This window comes from Nicotiana attenuata, chromosome 3 (genome assembly GCF_001879085.1).
Source record: "Nicotiana attenuata strain UT chromosome 3, NIATTr2, whole genome shotgun sequence".
NCBI classification, from domain to species: domain Eukaryota; kingdom Viridiplantae; phylum Streptophyta; class Magnoliopsida; order Solanales; family Solanaceae; genus Nicotiana; species Nicotiana attenuata.
The window spans coordinates 68726663-68738077 of record NC_031991.1 but is presented as its reverse complement, the minus strand read 5'-3'; the positions used below and the strand labels follow the sequence as shown (position 1 = coordinate 68738077).

The following is an 11415-nucleotide window of genomic DNA, read 5'->3' as shown; positions in this document are numbered from 1 at the left end:
GGTCCCATAGGGTCCGTAGTAAAATATGGGACTTGGGCGTATGCCCGGAATCGAATTCCGAGGTCCCTAGCCCGAGAAAAGAATTTTTAAAGAAAATTATTTGCTGAAAAATATAAAGGCTTTTTAAAATGAAATGATGCGTGTTCTTGATGGTATCGGGTCCGTATGTTGATTCCGGAGCCCGGTACAGGTTTAAAATAATAAACAAGTCGAATCTGTGAAATTTTGTAAGAATCGGAGTTGATTTGGTATAAATCGGACCTTTAGTTGAGAAAATGAAAATTTCAATGTACTTTAGGAATTTCATGAATTTGAGGTTGAATTCGTAGTTGTTGATGTTATTTTGATGATTTGATCGCACGAGCAAGTTTGTATGATGTTTTTAGACTTGCGTGGATATTTGGTTTGGAGCCCCGAGGGCTCGGGTGAGTTTTGGAGAGGCCACAAGGTGAATTGGACTTAGGAAATTTCAGATTTTTCATATGGTATTTGTTACAGGCTCTGATCTCGCAATTGCGAGGTCAGGCTTCGCAATTGCGAGCCTGTCAGGCTTGGTAATTGCGATGGAGCTGATCGCAATTGCGATGTATGCCCTGGCCAGCCTTATTCGCATTTGCGAGCATTTCCTCGCAAATGCGAAATCCTCAGTAAGTTCCCAGCAGTCGCAAATGCGAGGATTTCTTCACAAATGCGAAGTTAACAGAAATTCCCAGGGTTCCCGATTGCGAACCCCTGATCGCAAATGCGATAACTGCACCTGCTAAGTGGGATTTCGGACAGGATTCTTCTTCATTTTTCAACTTTCTCAAAACCTAAACTCCCATAGGCGATTTTCTTGGAGAGATTTCTTTCCCAAATCATAGGTAAATGATTTCTAACTTAATTTCTTCAATCTATAACATCTTTTTACATGATTTCACTTCAAAATCGAGGTTTTCCATGGGAAATTGGGTGATTTTGGGTAGAAATTAGGATTTTCAAATTTTGGCGATTTGGACCTCAATTTGAGGTCTCATTTCAAAGCTAATTGCATATTTGAGTTTGTGAGTGAATGGGTGATCGGATTTTGGTTCGAACTTCGGGTTTTGACCAAGCGGGCCTGGGGTCAGGTTTTGACTTCTTGGGGAAATCATTGGAAAATCTATTTTCATGCATTAGAATTGGTTTATTTAGCATTTATTGATGTTATTAAGTAAATTATGACTGGATACACACGAATTGGAAGTGGAACCGAGAGGTAAAGCGGTAGTTGAGGCTTAATCTTGTCCGTAGAATAGAGGTAAGTGTTTGGCCTAACCTTAGCTTGAGGGAATAGGAGTTGTGGTCTTATTTGCTATGTGTTAGTATCGAGTACGACGTATAGGTGTGGTGACAAGTATCTATGCGTTGGTGTCAAGCATGCCCGTGAGTCCTATGTCAAGATTGTTGTGACTCTACTATGTATCGATCATGCTCAAATTGATGATTATTAATGTTGAACAAAGCTTATGAAAGTTTCTCGGTAATTGACTATTGTTGAGTATTGGTGCAAGTTGAGTTTCATTTTGTAAAGTAATTGTTGAAAACGAGATTTGTTATAGTTGAATCCCTTGCCGGGATGTTATTGTTGACATTGTTGATTCCCTTGCCGGGATGTTATTGTTGATACTGTTGATTCCCTTGCCGGGACGTATTGTTTCTATTGTTTGGGTGAGGAAGAGTGTAAAGCACGAAGGGTGATGCCGTGCATGATATTATGAGCAAGTGTAATGCACGAAGGGTAATGCCGTGCCTATATTATGAGTGTTAATGCACGAAAGGTGATGTCGTGCCATAATTTGAGATTTAACGCACGAAGGGTGATGTCGTGCCGATATTGTAAAATATAATGCACGAAGGGTGATGTCGTGCCACGATTATGAGAGGTAATGCATGAAGGGTGATGCCGTGCCGTTTCTGTTGATTCATATGGTGAGGACGAGAGTAAAAACACGAAGGGTGATGTCGTGCACGTGTTACCATTTCATTATTTTTGTTGATATAGATATGATGTTCATTATGCTTCTTTATTGATGCTTCTTGGTTGGCTTATTGTTAGAATCGCATATTCCCCGCAGCATGTCCCCTTCCCACCTTATTCTATTGATTTCTGTTATTATGATTCTGTTTGTATATGATTTAACTGCACAGGGATATATGATTGTCGTGTTCTAGCCTCGTCACTACTTCGCCGAGGTTAGGCTCGACACTTACTCAGTACATAGGGTCGGTTGTACTGATACTACACTCTGCACTCTTTTGTGCAGATTTCAGTACCGGGCCCGGTGAGTAGTTGAGGTAGCTGCCTTCAGTCCAGGGAGACCAAGATAGATCTGCTGGCATCCGCAGAGCCTAAAGTCCCCCTTCCCTGTTTTAGCTTTCCGCTATCTCTTTTCATTTCGAGAACAGTTGTACTTTTCTTTTCAGACCACTATTTGTAGAAAATCGTAGATGTTCGTGAATTTGTGACACCAGATTCGTGGGTAGACATGTATTGGAGTATATGGATCTGTTGTAACTCTTACGCGTTTTTCATCTGTTTAGCTTTAGTTATTGTTTATATTTGTTTGGGTTGATTGCTAATGGGTTAAAACCTAAATAGTTGGCTTGCCTAGCTTTCACGAGTAGGCGCCATCACGACTCCCGAGGGCGGGAAATCCAGGTCGTGACAGTTTTTGTTTGGCTAATTAATTTGAAAAACACTTCTGAGCAGCAATTAGCATTTGACCAAGCTTTTAAAAATTATTTCTAAGTGTATTTTTCTCAAAAGTGCTTTTAGAGAAAAGCTAATTTTTTCTGCTTTTTCAAAAATGTTTCCGGTTTTGCTCAAAAATACTTTTTTTTCCTCCCAAAAACTTGGCCAAATACTTTAATTATTTTTAAAAAAACACTTTTTTTAGAATTGGAAAAACTTGGTCAAACAGACAATGTTACCAAATAGACGAATTCTAGGACATGGTTAGATCTTAAATTATGATGTATACACTGATTAATTACATTCTAATTATTAAGTCTGATGGTTACCCTAATTGCCGATCAAACGATAATATGTAGGCCATGGCCCATGCGTCTGAAAGACTTTGTCAAAAGGAGAAACAAACAAGGCAGAATAGCCTAAATGACACCTATACTTGTACCACTTTGTCATGCCGGTCCCCAAACTTAACAATTTGCCAATTGAACACTTACACTCCTTCAAATCGTGTATAATAAATGCTTATGACAGGAGGCTGCAGTGCGTGTAATACAATCTCCTCCACGTTAGCTGCCACGTCAAAAAATAACAATGTTTAAATGCCATGTCACATGGCCGATTAAAAATAATTAAAAACAAAAATTAAAAAAAAATAAAATAAAATTCAAACATTAAAGAAATCCCCTTCCAATTTCCTGTCGCTGGCGCCGGCGAAGAGCCCCCAAAATGGAAGAACTGCTACTTTGCTACTTGCGCAATAAAGATTCAAAACCAGCAGAGTTCAAAACCAAATACCCAAATCAAGAAAGTAAAGTTTTGTGTATTTAAATTGACACAAAACAGTGCGCAGGAAGATTGCAGATTTGAAAATTTCGAACTTAGCTTTGTGTTGCAGCTAAAATCTCGCTCAAAACCAGACTAAATCTTCTGCAAATCGCCTCAAATTCGAGATATTAACTCCCAAAGGTATACCCAATTATTTTCCAAGACACCCAATCAAACCCGAATCCAATTTCGCAAATCCGGAATTTAAACTCAAGCTTCGAGCTCCTTTAATGGAGTCTTAAACTTTCTCTTTGTACTAGGAACTGCAGTAAAGTTGCAACCTGAATTTTTGTTTAAGAATATTTTTTCATTTTTTGTTATTTTTTTAATTGGAATTATCAAAGTTACTCGCTTTTTAGAGCGTGCAATCACGCATTTTAGCCAACTCAGCAATGCATATGCCACATATGCTTGGTCAACGGTCAGAGGGGTTTAAAGTAATGTATTTTAAAAACTACGAGTGTCCAGATAAAACTTCATAAAGTATCAGGACCGGAATAATAAAGCGGGACAAGTAAAAGTGTTTATTAGGCTATTCTGCTAACAAACAATGCCAAAATAAGTAGCAAACCGTTGGCCGCTGACATATGTTAATGAAACAGAAAACACCACTGGACAAAAGAAGAATCAATTATAGTATCTAACAGTGCTCACTGTCATTTACTAAAAAACAAGTTGCTGGTGCACAAGGTATTTTTCACGTTCATGCAGGATTCCAAAAAAGGTAATATAAACCGTCTATTCTAATACAAGTGTGCGTCTATTCTAATAAAAACGTGCTGCTTCCACGGCTCGAAACCGGGACTTAAAGAAAAATCCACAAAGGAAAGAAAAAGAAACAAGAAAAGTACATGTTGCTCTTTGAAAGTTTCATATCTCTAAACAACAAACCGATTGAATATGGCCACAATATTCATCCGGTATGTCCACTTTGGTCCATGTCTTTTCTTTACTGCTAGTATTACTCAAATGAAGTTCATAACCTCTGTGGAGTTCATCGAATCCGGCATTGCCCACGGTTAGCAACTTGCCCTGCCACGCTGTCAAATATGACACGTTAGAAATCTCAGCTGGCAACTCAGCCACGTGTCTCCACGTGGCATCACATTTTACAACCACGTCACCATCTTGGCACATGTATAATCTCCCATCATCGCCTTCTAAGCAAGTTTGCGGACAAGTGTCAGCACCTAGAAAGTCCTCTTCGAGGCACCACTGTCGCGTGGCGAGATCGAACACCTCAGCGCTACGCTGGAACTGACCTTGTGCATGCGTAGGATAGCCGCCAATTACGTGGAATTTCCCTCGGTGAAATACGCAGTTGCACTCGTCTCGCTCCATCGCCATTTCCGGCAGCGTAACCCACTCGTCTTTTGCCACGTCATATAACAGAACCGATTTTAATGCATTTTTCCCGTCGTTATGTCCACCGGCGATTAACACAAATCTCTCGGAATCCGAACCGCATCCGAAGAACAGCCTCTGTTCTCCCGGCATGTCAGCCCCACGACGCCACGAACCTGATATAAAATTGTAGATAAAAACAGAGTCCATAACTCGCCAATTAACCGGGTCACACCCGCCGATTACAATTAAATCCGACCCAACTCCGACAACCCGGCAAAACATGGGTATTCCCTCGACTAACTCGGGTATGGGCGGCAAATCGTACCAATTTCCCTTCTCTGGATCGTAAAGCGAGAGGCGATAAAATTGGGTAGACGAGAGAGTCGTAACACCATGAGGTTTTCTGATGGTAGTAACCATAGCTTGGGCTAAAGCAAAAACGGGTCGGGTAAAGCCCGAAGATTTTCGTCGTTGGCGAAAGGCAGGGTGCTTAATCTCGTTTTTCCAATGGCTGCATACAGAAGCAGCTTTAGAGAATTGGTCGAGAGGAAGACGAATGAGACATTCAAGAGCAATATCGTTGGGAAGACCCGGTAGAAGATCCATATGTGAAAAATTAAAGGAACAGAAAATGAGAGAAATTTAACAAAGTGATATATGGCTTTGGTTTTAGGAACTCATAAGCGCAGATGTTTGCTGTTTACCGATGGCATGCATAAATATTCATTCGGAATTTAGATGGTGACAAACTATAGGTTTTTGTGGGGCCATGAAAACAACATTTAAAAAGCAGTGTTTTTTTTGGGTCCCTTCGTCACGCCAGAAAGGATTACAAAAAGAATACAATGTCCTCTCACTGTCCAAGAGGGAGATATAAACGAGGTCAATTCACCTTGTTTACAAAAAAATAAAAAAAATCACCTTGTTTACTTCATTTTTTTCACACACCATGTTTACTTATTTCTACACATTTGGCCCTCCAATTATGATTTGTGTCTATGCCTTAACTTCAAGTCTTGAGTATGAAATTATTTTTAGTATAGAGCATTTTACCTCCAAAGTAGGAGTAGGATTACCTAACGCGAATTCAAATTAATTCAAAATCGATATTAGATATAGAGTGGAAATCAAAAAAAGTGACTCAAAAGTTATTTACCCTTCTTAGTAGTGACATATAATGTAAAAAATGCTCCTTTTTATCACCTATACTTGTGTTGCTGGTTGTCACCCAAGTGTTTCTAATTTATTACTTCAGTTGTTTCATTAGTTAATATTTCCTTTTCTATATATATGTGGCAAACAACCGATTAAAATGCAGGGTTTTTTAAACTCTTATGTTAAAGGGGTCACGTGAGTGAAGGTGCCAGTTGTCACTTAGTTGGCAAGTAGTTTGTTAGAATTAGTTGTTAATTATGTAATTAGAAGGTGATTAGAGTTAGTTAGAAAAACACTGTGTATGTATGTGTAGGTCGGTTAGTCAATGTAACAGTAAAAAAAATCATTTTCTCATTTCCTCTGTTCTTCTCTCTAAGCTTCGATCTCTCCGAGCTCAATCTAGAAGCGTCCATGGCAGATGTTTGACATGGTATTAGAGCTTTGTGCTATTGCTATTCTCGCGTAATTCTCCACTGAGTTCATATGAACTAAACTTTATCTCCTTCGTCTTCATCTCATCCAGTCCATAACACTGAATCGACAGTGGTAGTGGAGAAAATTAATCATACTCATCCTCTATTTGAGCATCCCTCAAATACTCCAAGCTCCGGATTGATTCCAGTTCAGCTCACTGGATCTGAAAACTACGGATTATGGCGGAGATCGATGAGAATTGTGCTTCAAGCCAAGCGAAAATTAGGGTTCGTCAATGGTACTTGTACTGAGGATCAATTTAGGTCAGAGTTGCATGAAGACTAGGAGACCTGCATTGCGATTGTGCTCTCGTGGATTATGAATACGATATCTCCACACCTGCTTAGTGGAATCGTATATGCTTCTAATGCTCACCTAGTGTGGGAAGATCTAAAGGAGAGGTTTGATAAGATGAATAGAATGAGGATTTTTTAATTACATAGAGAAATTGCTACAATTTCCCAAGGAACAGATTCAGTATCCATGTATTTCACGAAATCTGAGTATGATGTAATGGTACCTTCAACAAATTCGAAGAAATATGTTAGATCATCTTCAGAGGCAGAGGTTATTACAGTTTCTAAGTGGACTGAATGATTCCTATTCTCAATCTAGAAGGCAGATTCTGATGAAATCAGTGGAAACTACTTTGAATCAGGCTTACGCTCTAATTGTTGAAAATGAGAGTCAAAGGAGTACTTCAGGAACTTCATCACACACTAGGCTGAACTCAATAATTGAGGGAAATGACATTACAGCATTATGGAGTTCAGTAGCCAAAGGAGGTTCACACCAGAAGAACAAGAGGAATTACAGTAATTTTGTAAATATTGCAAGATGAAAGGACATAGCAAAGAGAATTGCTACCATCTCATTGGTTATCCGATAGATTTCAAAGGGAGAAGGAAACAAGGAGCACCTACTGCCTATTAAGGAGCATCTACTGGTAACCAAGGAACAGTTCCTAGTCACTCTCATCAAAGAGCACACGCCACAAAACATGGAGGATTCACAGCCCAAGCTAATGGAAGCTATAATGCAGGGCAAACAGGTATGACTGCAGCTTTTGGGAATCTTTATGCAGGAACAGCACATGGAAACAACAACCATATGCAGCTGTAGGGGCAAGGAACTCATAATCCTGTACAGTTTCAAGATGCACAATCTCAGAGACAATCTCAAGGATCTGTAGGTGGTGCAACTATTACATTCACTCCAAAACAGTATAGTCAAATCCTACAAAAGCTCAGCAAAGAGAATGTTCCAGAAACATCAGCCAACATGGCAGGTACTATTTGCTCCTTCATGGCTAGTAAAACTGGTCACAAATGGATAGTAGACACAGGTGCAACAGATCATATGGTATCTACTCCTGAGATGTTATTTGATTTGAATGACAATGGTAAGCAAGGCTCTTTAGTACATTTACATGATGGAAAATAGTTACCCATTAGCCATATAGGTAAATGTAGATTGGATCAGGGGGACATCAATGGTGTGTTGTGTGTACCAGACTTCAAGTTTAACTTGTTGTCAGTGGCTAAGCTAATTAGAGAATTCTAGTGTTTGATGTCTTTCTATCCTAATTTTTTTCCTGATGCAGGACCTTCACACTGGAAAAGTGAAGAGGATTGGTATACAATGACTTATACTATTGGATAAACAACATAGAGAACAGGATACCATACTCATTGGTTGCTGCTGTGACTTAATCTGCAATATTATGGCATAGGAGATTGGGACATGTACCCCACAAATACTACAGCAAATGAACAAATGTAAGGAGGCTAAAGAAGATGTTGACAAAACTTGTTCTATATGTCCTCTAACTAAGCAAACTAGGTTTCCTTTTCCTCAAAGTACTAGTAGAGCTACTAGGCTGTTTGAACTAGTTCATGGTGATATATGGGGTTCCTATAAGGTGCCTATACATGATGGTAATAGATTTTTCCTTACACTAGTAGATGACTGCAGTAGAATGGCTTGGGTGTTCTTGTTAAGATTGAAAAGTGATGTTCCAGTTGTACTGAAAGATTTTCTATCATTAATAAAGACAAAGTTTGACAGTTCAATCAAGGTCTTCAGGAGTGATAATGGCACAGAGTTCTTTAGTTCTCATTGTACAGATTTATTTAGTAGTGCAGGAATTGTGCATCAAAGTTCATGTGTTCATACTCCTCAATAAAATGGAGTTGTTGAACGAAAGCATAGACAACTTCATGAGGTGGCAAGAACCATCAGGTTCCAAGGTTGTATTCCCCTAACTTGCTGGGGATTATGTGTTTAGAATGCTGCTTATCTGATTAACAGGATTCCATCCACAGCCCTGGGAGGAAGATCACCATTTGAGGCATTCTATGGGAGGAGTCCTAATCTAGAACACCTAAGGGTGTTGGGGTGCTTATGTTATGCCACAAATGTGGGTGCTAGAGGTGATAAATTTGGAGCAAGTGCAATCCCAGCAGTACATATGGGATACTCTACCACTCAGAAAGGCTATAGGCTGTACAATTTGGCTAATAAGTTGTTCTTTGTCAGCAGAGATGTGTCATTTAGAGAAGACACATTCCCCTTCAGGTCCTCCTACTACCACTTTAGACCACCTAAACTTGTGAAGTCTTGGGATTATCATGATCCTTTTGTTATTGACACCAATGCTGATATAGCTTCATTGGAGCCAACATCTACAGCAGAGCAGTATCTGTCACCTCTAGTCCATCTATTTCTCTATCTTTGTATTTAGGGGAGTCTGCAGCTGGTGTCTCTGAGAATGATATAGCTCTATCAGTCCCAGCTGTTGCTACTGATTCTCCCATTCTTGATGAGGCTCCTCATGGTAATATACCAGGGGTGACTATTCCTCCAGGTCCTAGTGAACTTACAAGCACAAGGAAGTCTTGCAGAACCTCTAAGCCTTCTAGTTGCGTTAATGATTATGTCCATAAGGGGTCCAAGCCTTTATCACATGATGTAGTGGGTGCAACTTATCCTTTATCAGCATATATGTCATATGCTTCACTTTCAGACCCTTATCATAAGGTTCTTTGCAACATCTCATCTGTAAGGGAACATGATTCATATGAGGAGGCTCTTCATGATCCACAACGGATAGCAGCTATGCAACAAGAACTACAAGCCTTTCAAGGCAATCATACTTGGCAGCTAGTAGATTTACCACCTGACAAGAAGTCCATCGGTTGTAAGTGGGCCTTCAAAATCAATACAATGCTAAAAGAGAGGTGGATAGATACAAAGTTCGGTCGGTAGCCAAGGGGTATACTCAGCAAGAGGGGTTGGATTACCAAGAGACTTTTTTACCTGTGGTTAAGATGGTCACTCTAAGGAATGTCCTGTCTTAAGCTGCAATGCATGGTTGGAACTTGGAAGCTACATCAAATGGATTGTCATGACCCAAACCGATGGACCGCGATGGGTGCCCGAGTCCTACCTATCGAACACCCTTAAGCATGCGTCTAAGATATAAACATGAATAACATCTGTTGAACCACGAGAATAGCATACGTGAGGAAACCTGACCAAAAGAAATATATACATACACGTGCGAAATACGTAGGGCAAGCCGACAAGGCTGCTATAGACAACTACAAATCCAAAACTGGAAGCCGGCGAGGCCACATACTATCCAACTATACATACTGTCTACAGACCTCTAATAAAAAATACAGCTGTACAAGGATGGGACTGGGCCACGTCATACCCATATATGTATACTAGCATATCGTACCAAAATCAAAAGCAACTCCGGATCAAGTGGAGCACGCCAACTTTCGCTGATCAAGGATCCTAAGTAAGGGGACCGTCAGCCTGCCTACCTGCACCTGCGAGCATGAAACGCAGGCCCCGGGATATAGGGCACCAGTACGAATAATGTACTGAGTATGTAAGGCATAAAAATCAGTACGTAACAGACATAGATGAAACATGGAATAAAGAATTCCGACTGTAAGTCTAATTACTTTGTAAATCCTGAAAATTTATAATGTCATGCATGTGCCTATAAATGTCGTGTCATGCATAGGTGTAGATGTACATAATATGATCAAGCCTCTAAGGGCATCCCATCGTATCATCTCGGCCACTGTGGGCAAGATCATCAAGATATACCAACTGATCAGGTGGTGGTGCGTATATAACGCCGTAATCCTTTCCCATATCCCATATCCATATATTTACATATATACGCATATATAACGTCATCTGGTCATGGGTCAGTATAAATGAATGCAATGCATGATAGGTACGTCAATAAAATATTTCAGAGTGTCATAAGACCATTTTGCCTCTAATTAATATCATGGAATAGACTTTATCAACTTACATATTTTCTGAGACCCACGAAAAGACGATAGAATAATAAGACTTATGGGAGAATAAGAATATACACATCTCTAGTATTTTTACGAATAGAGTAATTTATGGATGTTGTGCATTTGCTAGTTTCGTTTGTGTCGTATAGATCATGCCAAAAAGAAAGAAGGGATAGCCTTAACATACCTGGAGTAGGGAAATATCCGTATAGTATTCTTGAAAAAGATTGCACCGTACTCCTTTAGAACCGAAAAATTTTACGTTGCTACGGTTCTAACAATTCTCGTTGGAATTGTTTGGTTGCAAGAATTTCGTTGAAACCTTGTAGGAGAATTTGGTTGCAAGAATTTCGTTGGAAGCTTGTTTGGATGGAGTTTAGCGTATGTTAGTGTCTTGAATTGTAACTGGAATTTTTTGGTTTTATGTAGGAACTTGAATTGTAGGAAGTGCTAACGTTCTTGTTATAAAGTGTTGTATCCAAAATACTTTTACAAGATATGTTATTCAAAAAGTGAGAATGAAGTGTCTTTTAGTTGTTAATTAGGTGCCACCTAATCCAAAAATGACTAAGA

At 39.6% G+C, this 11415-nt stretch overlaps 1 protein-coding gene across 1 annotated transcript; it reads right to left on the bottom strand.

The window, feature by feature from the left end:
• Nucleotides 3385-5491, bottom strand: LOC109224471 (F-box/kelch-repeat protein At1g80440-like). The gene is made up of 2 exons (XM_019389048.1): nucleotides 4430-5491; nucleotides 3385-3459 (listed from the first exon to the last, which is right to left on the bottom strand). The coding sequence occupies exons 1-2, from the start codon at nucleotides 5489-5491 to the stop codon at nucleotides 3385-3387; spliced, it is 1137 nt and encodes a 378-aa protein (XP_019244593.1).

Excerpts from the sequence above, each read along its gene's own strand:
- LOC109224471 (XM_019389048.1), bottom strand. The coding sequence starts at position 5,491 with ATGGATCTTCTACCGGGTCTTCCCAACGATATTGCTCTTGAATGTCTC. Across the intron at positions 3,460-4,429 it reads ATTGTGGCCATATTCAATCG|CAAAGTAGCAGTTCTTCCAT; the intron begins GTTTGTTGTTTA and ends TTGCGCAAGTAG.